This window comes from Mycena indigotica (genome assembly GCF_014461135.1).
Source record: "Mycena indigotica strain 171206Taipei chromosome Unknown Mind.scaff0002, whole genome shotgun sequence".
Classification (NCBI taxonomy): Eukaryota; Fungi; Basidiomycota; class Agaricomycetes; order Agaricales; family Mycenaceae; genus Mycena; species Mycena indigotica.
The window spans coordinates 3417946-3441287 of NW_023503001.1; the positions used below are offsets into that span (position 1 = coordinate 3417946).

The following is a 23342-nucleotide window of genomic DNA, read 5'->3' on the forward strand; positions in this document are numbered from 1 at the left end:
TATCGTTTACCTTTCTCTCTCCCATCATCTCTGGAAAATACATTATTTTTGCATAGATTTCGTGACTGCTTAGACTATGGTGACTGAGGTATATTGGGTCCAGGACTGTCTGGCACACAACCCTCATGATCAGCAACAACCCAAATGGAATCGACCCCCAGTTCGTACGGGCCAGAGGCATGGTGACGACCGCCGAGAACTGAAATCCCAATCGTCAACAAGCTTTCCTTGTCGATGTTTTCGCGGACAGAAGGTTGCTCTCCGATGGTGAAATATTCAAAGTCATCGAAAGGTAACTGCGAAATGGGGGAATTAGTCTGGGATGCTAGGAGAAATGAATGTGCGGCCCACATAGACGGTCTCCCAGTCGTTGTCCTGTCTACGAATAGGGAGCCGTTGCTGCCACAAAGACTTATGTTGCATCCCATCGAGGGTCTGGATGTTCACGAAGTAACAACCGTGTAGAATTGGGTCGCCTGCGGCTCTGACCCGCAGTGCAAGATAGTCGTAGAAATAGACATTGTCTGTTATCTTGCCAAACAGAGTAGACCGTACCGGCGTTTTGAAGCCTGCATAGCCCGTGTTGATTCGTCCTCGTAATTCAGGTCGAATGATGTCAAGACTGAGATGACCATGAAACTTGGCTGTTGGTCGGCCAATCTGCTCGTCTTGACTACTTTGGTCAAGGGTAAAGTTGACCGAGGATCGTCCACCAATGTCAGCGTCACTTCCCAGTACAGCTTCAGAGACTTGGAGGGGGGTGTTGAATGAGTAGAGCAGACGAGGAGCACGCGAAGGCAACTCGGCGCCCTCCATCCGTATTACTAAGAGTCTCAACCAACTGGCTCTTCTGCAAACAACGGGGCATACTTCGGCGCGATTGGTCTTGGAATGCATTCCGTGTGCGACGCCAGAACGTTGTCCAACGACTGTTGGCCATACTGATGAAGAAAGTTATGAGCGTGACAACACGCGTCATGAAGTGACTGTTCAAATGTCCTTTCACTGTGGCTAGACAGTGTAACTAGCTAGTTAAGTAAGAAAAATACATCGTAAGAAGGCGAAGTAAAAGCAATCCCGCGCTTTCAGGTCATGATCTAGCATCATCAGAACTTCGGTGGACGCGGCTCGGGAGTGGACAAGCGCATTGACCGAGAGTCGCTTGTCCGTTCCAAACGTTGTCCCGTTGTGTGGGCAGACCGACTGCGGTTGATTTCAGCGGATCCTCCTCGAGAGGGAAGGTCATCAGCGCTTGGAATGGCAGGAATTGGATAGTTATTTCCCACTGCACTAACAAGACCGTGAGGCATATACCCCTCGGGTCTGTCTTCTGGTGTCGAGCTGTAGCGAACTTCAAGTGACCCGTGTGGACTGTCTGGCTCAGACATCAGGACCGCCCGGCTTGCAGTTACTTGTCGTTTCACGGGACGAGGGGGGGCCGGGAGACTGTGCATAGGAGATTGCTGCTGAGGTGGAAGTGGCCGTGTAGACCGGACACGCGTAGGCACTCCGCTGACATTGGACTCATTTAAGAGCAGCGATGATAATCGAGTTGGTTCCCCGCTGGATCCGCCATATTCGTAGAAGCTGGGTGTGGTTGAAAGGTTACTCCGCTGGGAATCTGTACGATTATGGGTGCTTCCAGCATAGTCGCCTTGACTGCGATCTTGGATTCGGGCAGCGAGGGGCGGAGGTTGGAGTCTGAATGGCATGGCAGTGTTTTCAGATGGAGCTGGCTGGACCTGGTTGAAACTGTTGAGCGACGCTGGGCGCGATGACTTTTCGGAGAACGAGGTGGTAGTTCGATATAGGTTGTCCCCTGCTGCAATCATGGGAGGCATGACCGATCGCGAGCCACTGACGCGAGACTCCAAGTCCTTCTGGCTAGTTTCACGCGCATCAAAAGCAGGGCCGAGAACACGAAATGTGTTGTATAGTGTGAGAACGTTAGCGACACCTAAAGAGTCAGCTCCTAGTCTCAAACTCCCCTTGATCATACTCACCGAGTGTGAACCAACAAACATAGGCAACAACAAGCAAAGGGAACGGGCAGGTCCGACCAGATAAGTCGATAAGACGCGTCACTGAATATGGCACAAGGAAAACGATGTACGCTGGATCAAGAGTGAAAAAAGTCGAGACCACATCAAGACTGGCACGTACCGATTGGAAACCTTTTATTGATCAGCTTACGATGTGAGTAGTTATTGTAACATACCATAGCATACTTCGAGCAATGCGGGCGACGAACCGATGATAGTTCTGGATATTGCCGGCCCATCGTTCGTTTGGATCGAGAGAGAGCTTCAGTCCACCTCTCAAAACCAGAGTCCCGCGGAGAGCCAAAAAGATCAACGAAAATAGCAATGCGGAGACGAATGAGGCAAGGAGGATCTGCGTGGTCAGTCAAGGAAGAACACAGTCTAACTAAGTATACTTACCGGTAGCAGGTGGAAGAAGAACATATTTTTAGGGTACACTTTTCTGATGCCACAACTCAAACCGGATATTCCATACGGGGCACCATTGTCCAATTTTTGGATCAGCGGTGCAGCAGCTGTGAGTCCAAGTAAGTCGGGGCTGGCTTTAAAAAAGCGGATGAACCAACCAAGTACAGACGCAACAAGCCACCCTAGAATAATTGTAATCGCACATATGAGCGTGGATTGACGCCTAGCCAGGACCAGCGAGTTCAAGGTATGGATTCCAATGGCCAGCATGAAGTACGCATTGGCGAAATTACCGACTTGCATCAGGATGGCTATGAAAATTAGTGGGCATCTTGTGCATGTGCTAAAAACGCTGTGACGCACCTTGGGTTGTGCAGGACATTCCTTCCTCGATCCCACCCTTCAATAACTGCTCAAGACCCATAAGACCCGCAGCACCAGAAACCAGGTTCGCAATTAGCAAACACGCAGCATAGTTTCCCAACTGCGTGTTGAAAAAGATGTATTCGCGAGACTGGGGACTCGAGTCGGATGAGAGGTAACGTCTGATTGCAAGGTAGATGACACGGAAGGCGACAGTGAAAAGGGCCAAGGTTGATAGGATGGCGAAAGCATTGACAATCTTGACAGTGTTAACTAAGGAATGAGCTCTATGTAAAGAAAGCCTTACGATTGCTCCAGGAACTTCTTGAGGGGTAAATCGGAGGAATTCAGATGATGATGACATGAGTAAAATTAGGGGGAAAAGGATAGGCCTCCAGCGGCGGTATTTGCAGGCTCTACTAGAGACTGTGTGGATCCCGACCCAGACTAGAACGAAAGAAAGAAGAAGAAATAGAAAGAAACGGGGAAAGGACAGTGAGAGGAGAGAACAGATTGCTTTGGACAACTGCCACCGTCCGTCATCAAGCTCCCAACCCCATCAATTGATTAAACGCGTACATCTGATGCTGACTAGATTATATGGTCCGATTGAAGAATTTCGCAATGCCCTGTGGCGACGACTCCGGAGTACTTTTCTTCTTTTTCTTTTTCTTCTTCGGTGGAGAGGAGGGAGCATCATGGTTATCCTGATTCTTAGATAAGTCGAGCGCAACATGGAAATCGTCATGTTCCATTTTGAGTGACATCAAGGCAGATTCGCGCTCTGGTTCTGACCGCGTTGCAGAGGGAGGGAGGGAAGCCTTATACCCGCAACGTCCACATACAAAATGATTTCCTCGAAAATGAACCTCGTCATCCCGGCTCCGTTTGGAAACGGGTTTGTTGTTGAAGAAGGTGTCAATTCCAGCGAGCCCAGTTTCAACGCCTTCGATACCCGTGAATGCAAGTGAAACGCTGGTGACTTTTATTGGCCCGTGTGGGTTGACAAGCTCTCGCCACAGACGATCAGCTGCATTCGCAATAACGTCAACCGTCACATCTCGAACAAACGGCCATGGTGCTTGCTTTGAGCGACGTCCATCTCCTGCACAAGGTCAGCAGCGTTAACTTTCAATTGTTGATCATAGTACGACCCAGGAGATTCCGAGCATGCAACACAATGGTTTTCGGCCACAAGTTAGGTGTTGTTTGCCTTGCTTCATTCAATCGCAGTGCGAGTTCAGCAGACAGCATGCGAATCCACTGGTATCCGTCCGATAGCTTTGTGATTGGCTCTGGAAGATTCTTCGCCGCTAGCATTGATTTATTCAATGCTGTCTTCTCTTTTACTACGCAAAGCAAGTCAATTGGTGGAAGGAAAAATCGATCACGGGAGTTCAAAACCTTCCGAGTAGTCTATTCCTCTGAAGTTGGGTGAAAAAATTGGTCAAAAGGCGCTATTTGATTACCTGATCACTTGGTATACCCATATTGAACTCTCGCCGAATCGCTGTTGTATAGTTTCTGAGAAATTATTGAGAACGGATACTACTGCGGGAGGACACAAACAGCTTGCCTAGCGGTATTCGTCTCGACGGTGGTCAGCATGCAGTGCTAAAGTGGGTTGAATAACTACACACAAAAGATCTGCCACGGTCGACACGTCATACTCGTCGGCGAGGGCAAGGCCCAATTTACCGCCGAGAAAACGGATCTTCTGGAACTGGAGCGGCAGAATATAGTGGGGAATAGCGTCGTTTTGCAAGATGGTCTACCATGCGTCTGTCAGACACGAGATTGGACAATGGAAGAAAGCACCTGGCCCATGGGTTTGCGATGCGATGCGCACAGCTGCTTCGTTTCATCCATGTTCGTCGATGGAAGGAAAGTATACCTTGGCTAAAAATTTGTTCCTTGCTATGCCCTGAGGAAGGCCTTAGTGAGGAAATAAAAAATCCAAAGTCATACCGCAGAAGTAGTGTAATTCAACTTGCCACTGATCTTCGTTCTCACATCATGCATCAGCTCTGCTCCAATAGAAAGCGCTATGTCGTGCCAAGTTGTAGGCTTTTCTTCGACAGGGGGTTCAAGGGATGGAGTGATTGGGATGATGGTACTCATTTCATGCCACATCGAATCTTGTGGTGGTGAAGGTAATGGCGTATCTGGGCCTAGTGGAGCGTCTTCAGGTACTTGGCCGAGGTAGGGGTAACGATGAAGCAGAATTTGGCGAACAGGACGCGTCAAGTCAAAGAATGCCTCATCGATGCTGGCCTTCTCTGTTGAAGTTCGTCGTGCGCCATGCGAAGATAAAGTGTGTCGTACCAATCTCTGTGTTTTCCGGTAAACCCTCCTTGTACATATCTAAGCGGTATCATAACTGCCGAAAGTAACTGGAAGGAGAGGAAACGCACGCAAAATCTTAATGGACTCTCGTCTATAGAAATCGAGGGAAACCTAGGTATTTTTTTTGGGAGTTTACTGTTTTAGCACTTCGAAAGACTGCCACCGACCTTGTGAGTTCGCGTGTCAGGGTTCTCCCAATAGCCTGGTTCCTCTTCTCCTTCCTTATAGGTAGCTACGTGCACAACGATGAGCTCTGGACATCGTTCCTTTGCTTCCTTCAAAGACATCATTCTTGTTATTCCGTATTTCCGCGCGATATAATTAACGGCAATGAGAAGGGTCCACTGCAAAACGACGAGCGGTTTGTCGAAGATATTCAGTCTCGCCATCTCGCACCCAGCGTAGAAAGCATCAGAGTCGCAGAGGGCGATAACGCGCAAAGGATCTCGTGTTCCAAGATTTCCGCTGAGAATTGTTCGATAAGTGAGAGCAGGTGAAAGGTCATTGAAGTCGATGGCAGGGGGGATCGCCTTCGCTTTGCCTTTGAAGAGAGCAGTGCCAGTAGATGTGGAGTTCGGAGGAACGGTCGCAGACATAAGTAACATCCGAGCATCATGTGACCTCAAATCAATTCTATGTTACGGTGTTGCCAATCCTCTTTTAGCCTCCGCTCGACCAAACGATTCAGATCTTGGGCTTTCAACACGGCTATATCAACGAGGCGTAATAATTCTTCCAAAGCCAGAGGCACACCACCAAACTTTTGTACAACACACAATTCTTTCTGGGCGTTCAATGCAACTGACATCAGTCCAGAATTGAGTCGTTGCTCAAGCTGCGACGGATCCAGGACAGGTGGGACTTGCGAGTCTGGAAAGAAGGCGAACGTGAAACAGAATGGGGTGTGATTCATGGCAAGTGGTATCGGAGCGCGCTCTGACGCTGGATACTGGGAAATGCGGTTAAAGTCAGCAACTTCATCAGAAAACACCCTCACTATTGTCACGTCTTCTCCAATTACTTCAACGTCGGGTATTCGATATTGTTTGAGAGCAACAATACCAGCGAGACAAGCACAATCGAGCATATTACCAGCATCGGAGAGACAATGGATGGTCACTTTTAGGTGCCATACCTATCATCTGAGTGAAAAAAAGAAAAACTTGGTAAGAAGCGCAGTACCCTTTGCCCTGCGATAACACACAAGGATTCCTTGTCCAGAACGTCACTTCGTCGCAGAACTTTGTCTAGCATGCGTGTTATGGTGATTTCTTCTTCCGAAGCTCTTGGCTGGGGATCAACGACTATCGAGCGAGACTCACACCTACTTACCTACCAAGGGTTTCGTATTCAGCAGAAGCCATAGGCGAAAGTTCAGAGTAGATCGACACAATGCCTTCAAAAGGCCTTTCTGGCGTTGGTTTTGCCATTTTGGCTTCAACTTGAGCAATTACTCTGGGATGCGTGAAGGAATAAACATTTCAAAACAAAAAAACAAGCCCGACCGTGTTTTTCCAAAAGCGCATTCGACGTATCCAAGTTCTGGTCCAAATCTCAGTTCAGGGATGCGCATTTCGAGCGGTAGACGTCCATCAATGCGGAGAGATTGTTTCAGTGCAGAGAAGAGAAAGTCTTTCTCTGGGATTGACGGAGATGGGGGTCTCATGAAGTCAAGGTCACACTTCCTTATATAAGAACGCAAACTTGTTCAGACCATCCAATGGTTCGCCTGATTACGCACAACCTCCTTGCGTGTCACGCCAAAGGTTGCACCTCCAACAACTTTCCTTTACAGTTCAAGGATGTGCAAATCGTTGTCCGCGAAAGCGAATTCAATCCCGATTTCTTGCGAGGATTCATACCAAAAATAGAGTGGCCCGCACTTGTTTCTTCGTCCAGAGAGGTACTTGATTTGCAAGTCTTTATTTCTAGCTTTCAACCACTCAATACAGCTTGGGGACACTTCCTTATCCGATCAATTACCCGAGATGTTGGACGACGCTTTCTTGAAAACGCTCCATCGCGTATTGTTCGAGGTACGATTACTTCCTTACCTCTGCTGATTGTAACTCGCTTCATTTGGCCTAGATACACGTTGAGGAAGGTGTCATGATTTGCCCGAATTGCAGTCATCACTATCCCATCTCGAACGGCATCCCAAATATGGCAAGTTCTGTTACCTTATTAATACGAGGCCTGCCTTACCTTGCTAGCTCTTGGCTGAACATGAAATTGGCTAACGATCTAAAAATTTCGTGACCGAATTCACCCAGTTTTACTTTTCTGTTGATTCTACATCATTTACATGACCAAATTGTCGTCTTTAAGTGCTTATCTTGAGGACTGAGGGTGGGTAATATGATGAGGAAGAGTAGACTCTTTTATGGTATGCCTTCGGTATATCCATTCATGGGTACAATTACACTCAATGCGCCTCCACTTAACCGCTGATAACTTTGCCAATAGCCTCGCCTTCAGTGACCTTGTTGTTCCATGGGCCCGCATCCGACAGAGAGCAGCCACCGGGACAAGAGCATTTCCCACCAAATTCTGTCGGCAGATTTTCCGCATCGATCTGCGCAAGGAGCTTGTCCTTGTACCCACTGCCGATAATGTCAATCTTCTTTACAGTCACTTCATCGAGCCAAGGTTTAATAAGCGAAAAGACAGCGGAGAAGGCCCATGGCGCGTTGATGATGTAGAATTTACCCATCGTTTCGGGGTAATAATTCTGTCCAATGTTCGACGCCTCCATCACGTAGTCCTTAGGAGGAGGTGGGTAAGTATTCGTGAACGGAGCAAGTACGAAAGCTACCTTGACACGATAGAAGTTTGACATGGAAACATTGTGAAGATCGAGGATAGTGCAGGACGTTTCAACTGGATGGCCTGCTGCCTTTGAGCAGGCAGGGAGTCGCTCGGTGATAAACTTCTCATACTCGAAAACCAGACGCTTAATCTGCCGTTCCTGTGTTGTGACAGCATATAGGGCTTTGAGATCAAGTTGGCCCAATCGTTCAATATAGATAGGTCGCCCTTCCTGGTCATAAAGGCTCGTTGGTTGTTGGTGGGCAACGGCTTAAGACAAACCTTGTCAGATTTATGATAGTATTGAGGATAATACTTGTCAACTTCAGCTAGTTCGTCAAATGTAAAGTTCCTAGACAAAGATGAGAAACGATAGTAAAATAACGACCACTCACTGAGCGATGTCGTTAACCTCGGTTTTCTTCCGCCAGTTCTCGGCCGCGATGAACATCTCCTTGGCCTTGACGAGGTCAAACTTGCGAGCACGCAGAAACCTGAGCTATTGATTGAGTTGGATGCTCCGCACCTCTCCGCCAAGCAACACCCACCGGAGCAATGTCGCATCATCCATCCGGGGGTTGGTCTCGTCGTAAAAACCTTCATCCTTCAACTCCTTCTTGAATTTGTCGAGTGTGTGCTGCTGAGGAACGGTAAGGTTTCCGAGCCGACCGGGCGGTGGTCGGTAGTTCTCATCAGTGATTCCAGCGGGAAGAGCACTGGCACTGGCTGCGACAGTAGCCATGGCAGATAGAAACTCAATATAGTGAGGTTCTGAGATCTGAGTGGTGAAGTGGTGAGGAGAGGTGAGGAGTGAGTTCCGTGACAGAGTCACGCTTCAATCGACTCTCAAACTCCTTCCAACCAACTTCCAACTCTCTCTGCTATGGCTCGACGCAAACATTTTATCGATGACGGGGATGATTCGGACGCGTCTATGTCTGGTCATGACGATCTTGATCTAACTGAAGACTCGGATGCACGCGCAGCACGACAGCTATTCGAGAATCCCTACCAGCGCAAACGAAGACGGGTTAGTGACGAAGATGAGGACGGCCTTGAGGCTGACCTCGCGCCACGTAGAAATACAGGCAAGAAAAGTGGCTGGGCATCAGCGCCCTCTTTTGTTTCAACCCGAGATTCGGAAATGGACTCAGAACCGCGACCAGATAACGAGAGCGAAACCGATTCTGGCAACGACGACGAAGAGCCTCCGGAACCCTTTGAGGGGATGGAAGACGAAGACATAGCCTCATCACCGCCTTTAGTCCTCGGCTTGAACCGCGGAATTGGCTCCAAGGGTGGCATTGGCTCCAAGGGTGGAATTGGATTATCGCGTGGTGGTCTCGGTTTGGGTTATTCGACAGAAGTCTCTCCCAATGCTGAATCCCATAATTCTCCCCCGACTTTCGGAACTCGCAATAAACCGTCCTTTGTTCGCGATGCGCCTTCCCCACGACCTGCAACGCCATTAAGTGCTAGTGAGCATGCGCATTTCAACAAGATTTCGGGATCAATTGGCGCGCGATTACTTTCCAAGATGGGCTGGCAGCAGGGAACCGGATTGGGTGCGGCCGGGGAAGGCATCGTCACGCCTGTCGAGTCAAAGCTGCGACCACAAAAAATGGGCATGGGATTTCGAGGGTTCAAGGAGAAAACGGAGCAATCGAAAGCTGAAGCACGCCGACGAGGAGAGGTTGTCAGTGACGAAGAACAATCTTCGACCGTTCGCAAGGCCAAGAAAAAGGAGAAGGAAGCTAGACAGAAAATGTCCGACGTATGGCAGCGGCCCAAGAAAGTCAAAACCAAGGTTGAACACAAAACATACGAGCAAATCATTGCAGACAGTGGTCACGAGACTTCTGGAGTTGGCCCGATAATCGACGCGACCGGTGCAGTTCCCAGAGAAATTTCCTCTTTAGCTGATATATCTTTAAATACCTGGAGCCCATCCAATGACCTCACACGAATTCCAGAAGTGCGGCATAACATTCGCGTCATTAATGAAACTTGCAAGACTGATCTGGATGGACTGGCTCGAGAAGCTAAATCGCTGGACGGACGAAAGCAATTTGTCATCCGGGAGGATCTGCGACTTGGAAGAAAAATCGAGGAAGAAGCCAAGTGTGCGTGAAAAACAGTGTTTTTATTCTGCCAGTCTCTTATCCTTGACAGTGATAGCGCGTTTACAGCAAGTTCAAATCATCACAAACGACATTGACGCAAAATCAAAAGAGCTTGCATCCGTATACGAAGCGTCTTTAGAAGAATTTTCTCCACTTTTCCAACAACTGGTTGAACAATTTTCGCCTGAACTCGAAATGTATCGTCTTGACGAAATTATCGTGGCAGCAATTTCTCCCTTGGTTCGTCGTCATGTCCACGCCTGGAATCCTCTTTCTGTACCTATGGAGCTCCTCACAACATTCCGTAACTGGAAGATTGCGTTGCGAGTCAGGCCGAGTGCCCAGAACCAGGTTAATCATTATGGTTTGAACGCAGGTTTTACTGAATATACGTGCGTGCTTCTGTCCATTGCCCTTCATTCCCTCACAGGGGTTTAGGGAAAGGCCTATGACGCCATTTGAAAGCCTTCTGTGGACCGTGTGGCTACCAAAAGTCCGCACATCGCTCAACAATGATTGGAATCCGCAAGATCCTCAACCAGCGGTACGACTCTACGAGGCTTGGTCTTCGTTCCTTCCTCCCTTCATCCGCGACAATATCTTGGACCAGCTTGTATTACCAAAGCTAAAAAAAGCTATCTCCGATTGGAATTCCAAACGGTCCTCTGCATCCCTACGGAGCATCGTCTTTCCTTGGTTGCCTCATCTTGACCTTCGAATGGAGGACGTAATTGGAGACGCGCGACGCAAAATCAAGGGGATTCTGCGAAGTTGGAATGTAACCGACGAGCTCCCAAGTGATCTGGTGGCCTGGAGAGAGATTTTCGATTCTCCTGAGTGGGATACCATGCTTCTTAAATATGTGGTGCCCAAGCTTGGTGCCACATTACGGGACGACTTCCGCATCAACCCCCGAGACCAACAATTAGCGCCTCTTACTAATGTTTTACGCTGGGTCGACATCGTCCGTCCGTCCATATTGTCACAGATCCTCGAGACCGAATTTTTCCCAAAATGGCTCGACGTGTTGCACATTTGGCTCATCCAACCTACGGTCAGCTTTGAAGAAGTTGCGCAATGGTATTCGTTCTGGAAGGGAAGTTTCTCTGAGAATGTACAGAATCTAGCTGGGGTATCGCGTGGCTTTACGCGGGGATTGCAGCTTATGAACAAAGCGATCGAACTTGGACCAAGTGCCCCAACTCAACTCGCTCGTCCAGACTGGCGTGCTGAATCCGAATCACGCTTGACGGGTCCTCCTCGCAATGCTGCCCCCCGACCATCTGCACGAACCCAGGAAATAACCTTCAGATCTATCGTGGAGGAATTCGCTGCCTCCAATAATCTGCTTTTCATGCCCACTGGTCGGGTTCATGAGCTGTCTAGAATGCCATTGTACCGAGTCAGTCAAACTGTGGAGGGGAAAGGAGGGGTACTTGTATATGTGTTGGACGACGCCGTTTGGGCGAGCATAGGTGAGAATGGCGCGTATCGAGCTATTTCTCTAGAGGATATGGTTTTAAAAGCGAATTCAAGTAGTTAGTTGGGAGCTCTGAATAAGACTCTAATGTGTACATCATATCATGTCACGCCCGTGACACACCTGATTCAATTGACTCAATGAATTCGAAGCAATACCCAATCGACGTCGACTTGGGCTATGAAAAGCAAAAACCTATAATACTCAGCGACGACGACGACGACGACGACGACGACGACGACTTGGGCGCGCTAGAAAGCCACCTTAAATCCCACCTTAAATCCCACTTTCTCATGGACAACGAGGATGAGGACGAACTCTTGCTTTCCCCCATCTCACGGTGAGTACAACTTGAGCCCATTCCCGCATGTCACGAATATTTTCACGCAGACCGCCCAAGCGTAAGGGCGCCACTGGTTCAGGAAGAGTAATAATGCTATATTGCATTGCCGATGTTCTCAGTTGTTCATCAACCTCATAGCTACAGAAAAGGCAGCGATTCACATCTGCCGTGGTTGAACTTGTCTCAGAAGGTTCTTCGGACGAGGAAGAGTTCTTCAACAACGCGTTATTTGACCCAGTGATCCCCCTAACTAACTTGTTTACACCCCTCTCATTGTTATATATAGTACCGAGCCGCAACACCTTCACATGATTTACCCGAATTCGATTCAGAGGCCACAAAGCTAAAAGAGCCCATACACAAGCTGTTGCTTCCTCCATTACGCTCGTCATCTGAAGTTGCGATTCCGAGTGTGGTAGACTCCCCCCTTAGAATGCTTCAACAGGTGAGGGGATCAAATAATTTTTTTCTCGTCGCTCACACTCCTCAGCTTGGCCTACCCCAGCACAAGGTGCAACGAGCACGGTTCCTACGAGCGCCATCAACACTCTCCGAAATCATGCACGTGGACAAGCTAGTTCGAACCTCGCTACCTGCTCGTGCTGGTGGATGTAAGGTCTATATCGTTGCATGGATTTTTGGTCACAATCGACAGCCATGAACAAAATCATCCAACACAACGGCCGAGTGGTGGTCTGCTCCAACTCGGCGGGGGGCAACCATACCGGACGTGAGATATCATAGTGCGCAACTCGAGGTACAGAGCTCACCACTCTCTTTTAGCAACGGATGCCTACAACAAGGCAGGAACCTTGATATCATGGACCAAGGTGTGTTTAGTAGTTAGTTCCCTGTCAGATCTTCTGACCTTGGTGCTGAACAACAGAGTCGACCGTCACGAATAGATGATCTTGAACTTTTGGTTCATCAAGACAGAGAGGCAGCTTTAGACCTGCCACCTGAGGTTGACACGTCATTCTCCATGAACTGTGTTGCGTTTGAGCCTCAAACGTCAGTGAACACTCTTTCTGTTACGATTAAGTACTGATGTTGCGTAGCTCAACTCTTGTTTGCTCGGGCGAAGATCAGATTGTCTGGGGTTGGAACTATGACTGTGAGCAAGATAAATATGTACATGGACAATATCACTGCTTTGAGTACCGTGGGTCACTTGGCTTGCTGGTGGCCACCTCAACTAACTGACATTAAAATTAGAGGGAACGGCAAATAATCCAGTTGTTCCCCATGATATTGTACTCAAGCCAAACACACCAAGCTTAGCTGTTGCCGAGAAGTAAGGCATCTGATGTTCATCCACTCTTGTTTCTAATTCAGTTCAGGCGAGTCACAATCTACTCCAACATATCTTACCATGATGGAGGGACTCATAGAAGGCTCAATTTTCCTGGTCGCAACTCAGAGAGATATGTTGCGGGTTCTGTAGCTTGGGGCGTTGGTCCTTCGTCTGATTATCTCTTTGTGATGACAGAGGCAGTCGCTAAAAACGACCACACTGGCCTCCATTTTGGCTTTGATGCACGCACTGGCCAGATGTCATTGGAATTCGCTTGTGGAAGACGGGACGGTGAAGAAGGTGATGCTATGTGTATAAGCCAGGATGGTATGCTTTTTGTCTCTATAGAGCTCACATTCTGATCAACTTGTTGAAAGGCGGCACTGCTGCATTGGTGACAAAATCTGGGGTCAACAACTCCTTGCTCCGTCTCTTTGATTTGCGCACTATGGACAGGAATGCAGTTCACACCCTCACCTTGACTCAGTCGGATGTTAGCCTTCCAGAAGTCAATTGCATGGCTTTCAGCCCTGACGACCGCCTCCTTGCTCTTGGAAGGTACTGCCTTTCATTTGTGTAGAGTCTTCATTTCCCTGACTGCCCAAAGAAATGACAACCAGACACATCTTTATGATGTTCGATTCCTCGACAGAAAAGTGTCTGAATACCCCCATGAACCCTTGCGATTACCATCGGATGGTCAAGAATTCTTCGGCATTGTCGATCTTCAGTGGGTTGAATGGCATGGACGTATGGGACTCGTCACCGGTGGAAATGATGGTTGTGTGCGTCTCTTTGACCCACGTTTCTCGGCGGCAACACAAGCGGACACAATCTTGGCTCAGGCCGACTCAGACATTGCAGCGTTTTCCCTTGGTGATCGATGGCAGAACCAACATGACTTAGTAGTGTATCTCTGTTCTTACTTTTCTGCTCCTACCATTTTACTGACCACAAAATAGCGGGGATTCCACTGGCAACATTTTCATTTTCGACTCCCACACGTTGAACATATAATAGTACTACTCTCGTTTGGGTGATTTCCTCGTGGCTTTGATTTGACTCCGATAAGTCTTGTCGTTTCGTCTTTTGATATCTGCACCCTTCATAAGACTCGCAACACGATTTTTCTGCTCTGCTGATGTTTCCACTTTCACATCTGCAGACGACGCCTCGAGGACAAGAGCGTGGAGCTTCACTGGGGTCAGCAACTGTTCTATTCATTGATAGAGAGTAAGAAACCTTGGAAAGACAGTCGTCGATATTTTGAGACTGAGAGCGGAAGACGCTTGAGGTTAGTTGGAGGGATTGGGAAGAGACCACATAATACGGCTGGGACTCGTCAGATACGTGAGGCAGTCACACTGCATAATTTCACCAACAGAGCGCTCCAGAAAGCTCTTAGCCCACGGTGGGATCCACTCTGCGTCGATTGAACACCGTATCATTGCTTTCGTGTTTACTTTATTGACATTCTACGTTATCGTATAAGCCAATCTCTTTCCGAGGGAATGATAGCTATACCTACCTGCCCGCCTGGCCCAGAACTTCTCGAAAAAGACAAAGTCACAGCTGATTTGGGAATTTTGGAGGCACGAAATTGAGAAATCCAGACTCTTGCTGCCGCTGTTTCCTCAGAAGATCCTAGGGAGGGTATATGTGGTGGTATTAAGAACGATTTATTTCTATGATGAGCTTGTCGCAGGCCCCTGGTGTGAACAACTCTTTGACCAAGCTTAAGGAGATTGAACATGGAGACTCTTTCAATTCACGTGATTGCTTTTTTTCACATGCCGCTGGTATCACGACGTTACTTTCTTGCTTGGATGTTGCTTATATGTTATCCTACGCCTTCTCGACTGGTAAGTGCAGGACTTGGTTGCGCCTTGAAAGAAAGTCATCTTCTCACTACACTTCTCAGCGAGTACCTACTTCCATCTCCCCGTCGATGAACAAGAAGACCAAGACATTGCCCAATATTACCGAAAGAGAATCACATACTCCAGTCCGGCCTACAGCACCGCTTCGCCAGACTTTGTGTCTCTGCCTTCAACAGCCCCTTCCACCCACCGAGACGCCGTCTTGGATGCGATCATAGCTACTGACGACTTGTATGCTATACTTGGCGTGTCCAAGGCAGACAAACTCGACAAGCTCTCTCTTCGGCGTGCGTACCTCAAACGCAGTCGAGCATGCCACCCAGAGTACTACTCGAACTACTATACCCTCACCGATGACTGATGACTTTTCCAGTAAATTCCCGGATAACCCTCAAGCAACCCATGCCTTCCAAAAGATAGCTGTTGCTTACTCGATCCTGCAAAATCCAACCTCGAGACGATCGTACGACATGCGCTCCCCAAAGTACGACGTATTTTCCACGCATTCGTCTGGGCATATGGCTCAGGAGACCTTTCGCGGTATCATAATGGGCGTGCTCGATGATTTCCTAGAGGGGGACCTAGAGATGATACGAACATTACTGAGGGCGGTCAACGATATCAATCCTTCCCTAAGTATGGGGGACGAAGGAATCAACTCGATACTCAACTCCTTGCAGAGGCTACGGGAGCGAGCACTCAGTCCAGGTTCCGCTTTGCACTTTGCTTTTCTCGCTAACCGTTTGATCAGGTTGCCGTGCCTGTGTGTATGCACTTTATACCGAGATGAGCCGTCTGTTGGAACTTCAGCACTCTTTTCGACAATTGTCCTACCTCGACATCCGGGGGCGCACGCGACTAACGATCCAACTCACGCGCGTCACGCTCAGTCTACCCATTGCCTTGGAACGGGCGCTGATTGAACAGAACGCCAGCTATAACAACGACAACACTGACCCGCCGCTAGAGACTATTATTCCCCGTAGGGTCACGGTGCTTATTCGGGGTGTGGATGTTCTCCTACAACGCATGGAGAGGGTCCTTTAGAAGTGACCCGACTTACTTATCCTTATTCCTTTTTTTGACCTAGACACAATAATTGAAACTATGTATACAAACGAATTCATATGCTAACGTTACAAATGGGGGGTTTATAGACCAAGACAAAGAAAGAGATGCAGTGTTTTCACGAACGCGGCGAGCTGACATAAGTCTATAGGAAAATCAGCAACGTCAAGTGGCTAATTAGTAGTCAACGAACCCCATGGTTATTATTATTCTCCCAGTGCATGCGGTGGCGAGTGGGACTGCGTTCCTCAGAAATATACGTATCGTAGGACCCTTGTCCGGCGTAAGACCCGTGTTGGCCATGGGTAGCAGCCGCAGCGAGGATATGGTTGTAACTCGGCTCCTTTATCGTATTTGGACCAGTCGGTGGAGCAGCAGGGTTGCTATTCTCTTCAGGGTAAAACGGATAAAATAACCCAGTGGGTATGTCGACCAGATGCTTTCCGCTAGCCCCATCCGTTGGCGTCGAATCGTGGACAGGCGCACGTTGATGGCTGTAGGGTGGTTTGGGAGGGTATGCGTGACTTGGCGCGGGAGAGGTATGCTGAGACAACGACATGGGTGAAGGAAGCCCAGAATCTTCATCCCAGTCTGGCTCTGCGAGTAACACAGGTTGCGTTGTCGGCTTCACGGTATGAAGATCAACACCCATGACAGAAGACGCAAGCTTGAATATGAGAGGGTGGCCACCGTTAAGGTCCTTACGCTCCCAACGCCACCTGAATCGCGGAAGCATATCGAGTGCAAGCCAGAGATCGTCGATTGCCGTTTGGCGGTCCAGTCGGTCACAGTTGGACATCTGTCCATATAGGATAACCATTGCTGCAATGTGGAGAGGAATCGGAGAAGTAAAGAAACCGATGTCGGGGAAACGTATGAGTTGGCTATGAAAGATGATGACATTATGGGCAGTTACGATGGCTATCAGATGGATTAGATTTTGTTTCGAATCCAGGACAAAAAAGTACCATCAATCAAGGCCTTGTGTCGATGTTCGTAGTGCAACTCAGTACAGCTGAAGAGGGCCCGAAGAAGCAAGAGGCGAGCAATGCCGATCTTGAGAAGTGTAAGGCCCTCGTCTTCCTTGATATCTCGAACAAGCTGTGTTTTCTGTTCCATCGTCCAATCTTCGGTACCCCCAAAGTAGTTTTGATACCTTTTAGGGAGGCTGCGCCGGAATTCCGACATGCTTTTAATGACGCGAGTTGCATTGCGCATTAGTCCGTCACCCTTATTGCGGGTGGGTGAATAGAGAGAGTTGATAATATCGGCCTGAATTTCAGCGACCGCATGGCTCAGTTCAAAGTGTTCGGAAAATTCATTGTGGCCTTTAGATCGAGAAGGACGTATGGTGTTGGAGTCGGAGGGAGCGATGCCAAGAGGTCGACCTAATAGAATGGACGTCCCTCGATCATGGATGAGTATGATGCCCCAGAGGTTGATACGAAGAAGAGCCTCCTCGTCAGTGAACACCCGTTGTTTCACGGCATTGAGCTGAGATGTCGGATCATGATGTAGACCCAACTCAACAGAAAGCCTGACGAGACTACCCACGAGGCGCCAGAGAGTACGTCCTTGACGCTGCAAGAACATATGAATGGGATTTAAATTGGGTAGAACAGTGACTAACTTCGGTGTAAAGATACCAGTGCAGCAGTATCAGGGCTTGTAAACTTGACATTGTGACTCGCAAATCAGGTTTCACACTGAGGGCACGTTCGAAGAATTCGTCGTGCTCTGGCCAGTCTGCCGGCATAAGTTTTTTTACAAGGAGTTGTTGGGACGGAGGATAATCCATTTGGTGAAGCACAGAACGGTTGTTAAGGTCGCTAAGTGTCCCTAAGGCGAGGACAAGATAGAAGCTGCACAGAAAACCAGGGTCATGTGGACAGGCATTCTCTCCAGACCCAGATATTTGGCTACCATAAAGTTCATCCAAGGACTTGAAAAAGTCTAGGCGCGAAAAGACGGGGCGGTGGATGTTGAGACGAGTGAAGTAGACCTCAACAATAGCATTAACCATAGCACGATCTTTAGGAAGCCATATATCCATCGCGCCACTCAGATCTGGGATGACTGTGGCAATATGGGGAGGGTTTGCGAATGCGTTCAGACCGCGACGGACTGTGACCGTTACCCAATGTGCTGGATCGCGCGGGGTGGCTGCCTCATGGATTGACCTGTCGCGACCAGAGGTGAGCCCTGATGAACCGACAGCCAAATCTTCTTTGTCTACTTGGCTGGCGGCAATAGCAGATACAATGTCAGGAGACACGCCAAAATTCTTTGCAAGTGCGTGTGTGGACGAGAGGTCATTGCTATTTGGGTCTTGACCCTTGACATGGTCGGTTGCTGGGGCTGCATAGGTGGCACGAGGGGTAGGGGCTGGTGTCGGCTCTTCCGGTTCTGGATCAGGAGCGCGATTGTTGATGTGGGAGTAGTATTCGGGCGGAGGAAATGCTGTTGTGTAGATATTGGCAAGAGGTTCATAGGTGAAACTATTCAACGGTGGCGGGTTTGGGTCAAGTCCGGCATCCACAAGACAAGAGTCGAGGTCAATGAGGTCAAAATGAATGCGGCCAGTGAGATGTCGAATGAGGATTATGGACTGAGCCAGTTGGAATTCTACCCTTTCGAGGTGTCCTCTGGGAGTAAGAGTATTTCTATGGCGGTCTTCTTGAGCACAAACAACTCCAGAGTTCGCACACGCGGTGCATCGTGGATGTTTCGAGTCGCACTGGGAACCTGGTTTTAGTAGTCGAGCCAAGGTGGAACTTGCCTGCTTACCTTGATCTTCTTCGCTCTACACCGAGAACAAGCCTCATGAGACCTTCTTAGTCGACGTGGGTCACCATTATCCGCATTTCTTTTGCGTTTTCGAGGCGCGGCGACCGATGATGAATCGTCAACAGTGGTGCCATTGTTGCGAGCACTACTACCGTCAACCTCCATCTGGTCAGGAGGGGAACGCTTGTTATGGGTGGAGGGGGAGGTTGGGCTTGACATTGGCGAACGGGAGAAAAGCAGACTAGATGCCGTTCATAAGCGAGCCGCTGTTTGACGACTCTTCTCCGTCGCCGAAGCCTATACGAATCTTTTCTTACAAACCAAACTTCATTCAGGATTTATGACTTCTAAAATGAGCCACACTCAGCCCCCCAGTCTTTTCCTACCCTCACTACGCAACCTTGCAGCTATCTCTCCGTCTGATGTTTCTAGAGGCATTACCTATCTGCGATCACTCTATACTCCCCGCATACGAGGCTCTAAAATACTTGGTCGAATTACACCAGATGGATCGACAATTTCCTGGCCAAGTTCGTCGCCTGAAGACCTGGACGCACTTGTCGGCGATGAATTTGAGCGAGGCTATTCGATTCGGTGGCTTACGTATCTGGCTCATAATGCTACTCAAATTCAAGCTTCAGCAGAAGAAATTGCTGTTATAATCGACTCTGCTGCTGCTGTCCTCGCAAACTGTGGTGGCCCAGCAAGTGCTGGTGTCTTGATTCGCACTATTGTCTTCCCAGCGAGTGGGATTGAGGTTACTCTCCAAGATATTCCACTGGACAATGGCATGGCTTCAGTTGGTGCACAGACATGGGGTGGGGCTTTTGTCCTGGCTGAGATGATAGCAACCCACCCAGAAGAGTTCCAGCTCCATAAAAAATCACAATCAACGCTTCGTGTGCTCGAACTTGGGTCGGGGACAGGTCTGGTTGGAATCACTGTTGCTAAAATTGCGAACCACCTCGATCTCCCAACGAGGGTTGTTTGCACTGACGCATATCCCCCAGCTCTACACAACCTCGCGACTAATATATCCGCTAATTTCGACAATATTTCTGGGACACTCTCCGTTGAATCGCTTGCACTCGACTGGTCCATTATGGCCAATAAGCCATTGACTGCTCTTTTCCCACCCCCACTCGACATTGCGTTCGATATTATCCTTGGCGCAGACATCATATACGAAGCAGAGCATGCATTGTGGATTCGCAAGGTCCTAACTCGCTTTTTGCGCAGAAATGGCCTTTTTCACCTCCTTGTCCCTCTACGACCAACACATGCAGCAGAATCAGGTACTATTGAGATGGTGTTCATTGCTGATGGCCAAGGACCAGAAATCTTATCCAAGGAAACGATCTTATGTGCCCCAGAGAAACCATCAGAGGAAGAAATTGTATATGCTTACTATCGCATTGGATGGCAATGAAAAACTCAGCTCGAACAACTACACTGGAAGCCCAACATGTCCTTGGCACCGAACTCGCACAGACGTCGTTCCTCACGCTCTTCGTCGCTTAGTTCAGCATCACCGCCATCTTCTTCGCCCCAAGGTTTGAACGGATTTGTGGCCATCTAGATACATTAATGAACATTCACCGGGAACAACAAAAATCAGAAATGACCTGGAAAACTTTGGCAAGGATTCGGCGACCACGGATTGGGTCGTCTTCGACTTTCTTGATAACTTCTTGCAATACCCACTGCCTTAAAACAAAGCGCGGATTCGCAGCACGTGCGGCTTGGAGTCGTTCTGCATCGATTTCTCTGCCCCAAGCATCCGTTTCCCTTTCGATTCGTTGACCATATAATTGGAGCCATGCTGCTACATCTCGATATGCCTGCGCACGTTCAAGTCCAGTAGGATTTGGTACTTGTTCGAGAAGAAGATTAACGAATGCGTCGAGACTAGGGTTGATACCATCTATCCTTGAAGAGGGAACAGAAATTATAGAGGGACGAAAGGCTGCAAGGGCCCGAAAGGTTGCGTGGAAGTCCAGCTTATGTTTTGCCATAAGATCGAGTAGAGGGCGGACCAGTGTTGCCTCGTCTGCTTGTTCCACGCGGCGCAGAGCAAGACGCTGTTCGAGTCTTAGAAACCAAACACGTTCAGTTAGGTTCCAAATACCTTCCTCATCAGCCTGCCATACTCTTCGGCCATCTCAGTCTGTGCGACCGTTTCCATTTCGTCTTTCACTTGTTCTCCAACTTTTTTCCACGCTTTCAGTTGTTCCTCGTCAACGCCATCAGCCCATCCAACAGCAATGGGGCTACCGCTCTCGCTTTCAGCTCCAATGAGTGGCGCAAGAGCCGTGTTCAAAGCGCGTAAGGCGTATATGAGTGAAGTTGGCTGGGCTCGATAGGCATATCGTCCTTCCTCATCAGTGTGATTGCAGATATGATGCCAGTCGAAAACGTCCATGAAAGCGAATGGGCCGTAGTCAATAGTGAGCCCCAAGACAGAAACACTAGATTGATGGAATGAGAAGTGCAAGCTGCACGGAAGGAATACCCACTTGTCGGTATTGATCACTCCATGCATAAATCCATAAGCTTGCCAGCTTGCTACCATGCGAGCGTTGCGCCTAGCTACCTCCAAAAGCAGCGCTTTTGCCCAAGGTTTCCCGACCAACGCGTCCATCTCAGGGAGATGTAAAATGGGTCCAGCAACCCACTCTCCAAGTATTCTGAGTGCCTCCCAGTGAGGCGATTGCTGCCCACCACCGAAGAGAAATACATTTTGAGGTGGATTGAATGCTTCAAATGAGCCTATGCGCAAGAACGAGGGGGCAACTCGAGTAACAACGCATGCGCTCTCCTTGGTTTCACGAATCACGGAAAGATCTGGGAGAGAGATAAGAGCAAGAGCACGAGTGGTCAGTATTCCCAGAGCATGCATCGCTGAGAATACGTCGGAAAGGTATATATATATAGCACATATGACAAACCTTCTGAGCATAGATACTCGCGAATGGACGACCGGATAACGGCCAGTCCATCAGCCGAGCGCGAGAAGGGGGTGCGACCTTGGCCTTTGAGCTGCAGCTCAAAAGAGACATGGGGATGGTCTGGCGGAGCAGTGACCACTAATTCAAGATGAGCCAATAAGTATACCCCGAAGAATGGAAAGTTTACGAACAGACTGTGGTTGCCCTGCCATCACCCAGCTGACCGGCAAAAGTCCCAAATTGGTGGCCACTGTACCGCATAGACCAGGGCGCAAAGTTCAAGTCCTCGGACATTAAAACTGCCTGGCCACTGAGGACGTCGACTAGATCATCACGAGCTGTGTTAACTGCTGCTGTGTCATCCAGCTCGGCTTTGGGAACCAAAGAAGGAGATCCTATGACAGCGAAAGCGTCGCCGACATCGAGATGTGGAAGGCAGTCGCGAAGAGTAGTCTCTGCGATGCCTAGAAGCACTGTTCGGGCTGGGTTTTCGCGGGTGTACTTGGATAGTGGCGTTTGTTCGACACATGAGAGCGCCTCCCGCGTTGTTAGCCACTCTTCAATGTGCGACGCTGTGTCTGTGTCTGGTAGCGGCTCTATCTGATACGGAAACTCGACAGGAAATGGGGTGACAAATGAGAAATGAGCCGCAGATGCGAGCAATCTCGCTCGTCTTTGGATGCTGGGAGTGGTGCGTAGAAGTTGGAGAAATGCTTTGGTAGATGGTGTTCGAGGGTCTGGAGTCAGTCTATGTATAAGCAATGGCTGAGAAGGGAGTGGAAGGCGGGAGATAATCGTCATTGCTCGTGACCGTAACAGAGGAAGACATGAGCAGTAGCTTAGGTCAAGACTAAAGGGTAAGTACAACGCACAAAGCCACTAGTATAACCATAGGCAACATAATTACAGCTCCTCGTGGCTGATCTTGCTGTCAAGGCTGACGAGTTCAACCGTGAATACAAGGGCAGAATGGGCAGGAATGATATTTCCGAAGCCTCGAGAGCCTGTACAGTTGTTGATTTTGATTAGGTTGAGGGTAACAAAACGAACCGTATGCCATGTCCGAAGGAATGGTAAGCGTCCGCTTCTCGCCAGCACACATTCCAATAAGTCCCTCGTCCCATCCCTTGATGACTTGACCAACACCAACTGGAGGGTATTAGTCACATGAGTATCAAGACCAGGGCATCCATACGTGTTAGCGGAAGAGGGCTGCCACGGTCCAAGCTTGAGTCAAATTTCGCGCCTGTCGAGAAAAGGGTGCCTGTGTAGTGAACCTCGATCTTGTCACCCTTGGCTGCTTTGACAACACACTCCTCTGGTGTAAACGTCGTCTCTATTCCGAGGGTTTTAGGTGGCTCAGCTGCAAGGACAGCTGCGGCTGCAAGGATAGAGAAGAACCAGCCACAACGCATAAGTAGAGAGTTAAGTGAGCACGTGAGTCTACTAACT

General features: G+C 48.9%; 10 protein-coding genes across 10 annotated transcripts; 4 read left to right on the forward strand and 6 right to left on the reverse strand.

The window, feature by feature from the left end:
- Positions 1 to 74: 74 nt before the first annotated feature.
- Positions 75 to 979, reverse strand: MIND_00227300 (CIA30 domain-containing protein; the record flags this gene model as incomplete). Its single annotated transcript, XM_037359161.1, has 3 exons — positions 75 to 296; positions 352 to 824; positions 871 to 979. The coding sequence occupies 3 exons, from the start codon at positions 977 to 979 to the stop codon at positions 75 to 77; spliced, it is 804 nt and encodes a 267-aa protein (XP_037224256.1).
- Positions 980 to 1106: 127 nt separating this feature from the next.
- On the reverse strand, positions 1107 to 3177 carry MIND_00227400 (uncharacterized protein; the record flags this gene model as incomplete). The annotated part of the gene is made up of 8 exons (XM_037359162.1): positions 1107 to 1957; positions 2004 to 2114; positions 2164 to 2174; positions 2219 to 2394; positions 2442 to 2557; positions 2609 to 2761; positions 2814 to 3072; positions 3121 to 3177. The coding sequence occupies 8 exons, from the start codon at positions 3175 to 3177 to the stop codon at positions 1107 to 1109; spliced, it is 1734 nt and encodes a 577-aa protein (XP_037224257.1).
- A 232-nt stretch (positions 3178 to 3409) lies between these two features.
- Positions 3410 to 6825, reverse strand: MIND_00227500 (DNA polymerase eta; the record flags this gene model as incomplete). Its single annotated transcript, XM_037359163.1, has 17 exons — positions 3410 to 3918; positions 3968 to 4162; positions 4218 to 4237; positions 4283 to 4337; positions 4390 to 4403; positions 4454 to 4584; positions 4632 to 4664; positions 4708 to 4737; positions 4782 to 5092; positions 5139 to 5177; positions 5228 to 5270; positions 5327 to 5792; positions 5936 to 6108; positions 6157 to 6294; positions 6342 to 6444; positions 6492 to 6614; positions 6665 to 6825. 17 exons carry the CDS (start codon positions 6823 to 6825, stop codon positions 3410 to 3412), a joined length of 2544 nt encoding a protein of 847 aa, XP_037224258.1.
- Positions 6826 to 6879: 54 nt separating this feature from the next.
- On the forward strand, positions 6880 to 7418 carry MIND_00227600 (uncharacterized protein; the record flags this gene model as incomplete). The annotated part of the gene is made up of 3 exons (XM_037359164.1): positions 6880 to 7062; positions 7112 to 7195; positions 7248 to 7418. The coding sequence occupies 3 exons, from the start codon at positions 6880 to 6882 to the stop codon at positions 7416 to 7418; spliced, it is 438 nt and encodes a 145-aa protein (XP_037224259.1).
- Positions 7419 to 8850: 1432 nt separating this feature from the next.
- Positions 8851 to 14224, forward strand: MIND_00227800 (Tuftelin-interacting protein 11; the record flags this gene model as incomplete). The annotated part of the gene is made up of 18 exons (XM_037359165.1): positions 8851 to 10090; positions 10140 to 10482; positions 10529 to 11492; positions 11723 to 11910; positions 11961 to 11997; positions 12052 to 12150; positions 12200 to 12358; positions 12404 to 12524; positions 12569 to 12643; positions 12697 to 12743; positions 12800 to 12924; positions 12972 to 13075; positions 13129 to 13207; positions 13254 to 13534; positions 13585 to 13765; positions 13815 to 13992; positions 14053 to 14117; positions 14170 to 14224. 18 exons carry the CDS (start codon positions 8851 to 8853, stop codon positions 14222 to 14224), a joined length of 4341 nt encoding a protein of 1446 aa, XP_037224260.1.
- A 5-nt stretch (positions 14225 to 14229) lies between these two features.
- On the reverse strand, positions 14230 to 14960 carry MIND_00227900 (RF-PROK-I domain-containing protein; the record flags this gene model as incomplete). The annotated part of the gene is made up of 4 exons (XM_037359166.1): positions 14230 to 14400; positions 14450 to 14539; positions 14590 to 14682; positions 14736 to 14960. 4 exons carry the CDS (start codon positions 14958 to 14960, stop codon positions 14230 to 14232), a joined length of 579 nt encoding a protein of 192 aa, XP_037224261.1.
- An 84-nt stretch (positions 14961 to 15044) lies between these two features.
- On the forward strand, positions 15045 to 16134 carry MIND_00228000 (J domain-containing protein; the record flags this gene model as incomplete). The annotated part of the gene is made up of 4 exons (XM_037359167.1): positions 15045 to 15069; positions 15129 to 15411; positions 15461 to 15795; positions 15839 to 16134. The coding sequence occupies 4 exons, from the start codon at positions 15045 to 15047 to the stop codon at positions 16132 to 16134; spliced, it is 939 nt and encodes a 312-aa protein (XP_037224262.1).
- Positions 16135 to 16273: 139 nt separating this feature from the next.
- Positions 16274 to 19161, reverse strand: MIND_00228100 (Zn(2)-C6 fungal-type domain-containing protein; the record flags this gene model as incomplete). Its single annotated transcript, XM_037359168.1, has 5 exons — positions 16274 to 16300; positions 16349 to 17076; positions 17124 to 17736; positions 17786 to 18892; positions 18943 to 19161. 5 exons carry the CDS (start codon positions 19159 to 19161, stop codon positions 16274 to 16276), a joined length of 2694 nt encoding a protein of 897 aa, XP_037224263.1.
- Positions 19162 to 19282: 121 nt separating this feature from the next.
- MIND_00228200 (uncharacterized protein) lies at positions 19283 to 20371 on the forward strand (the record flags this gene model as incomplete). The annotated part of the gene is made up of 1 exon (XM_037359169.1): positions 19283 to 20371. One exon carries the CDS (start codon positions 19283 to 19285, stop codon positions 20369 to 20371), a length of 1089 nt encoding a protein of 362 aa, XP_037224264.1.
- Positions 20372 to 20376: 5 nt separating this feature from the next.
- On the reverse strand, positions 20377 to 23305 carry MIND_00228300 (uncharacterized protein; the record flags this gene model as incomplete). The annotated part of the gene is made up of 9 exons (XM_037359170.1): positions 20377 to 20517; positions 20568 to 21023; positions 21071 to 21410; positions 21459 to 21843; positions 21891 to 22028; positions 22082 to 22740; positions 22798 to 22894; positions 22941 to 23039; positions 23086 to 23305. The coding sequence occupies 9 exons, from the start codon at positions 23303 to 23305 to the stop codon at positions 20377 to 20379; spliced, it is 2535 nt and encodes an 844-aa protein (XP_037224265.1).
- Positions 23306 to 23342: the final 37 nt, after the last annotated feature.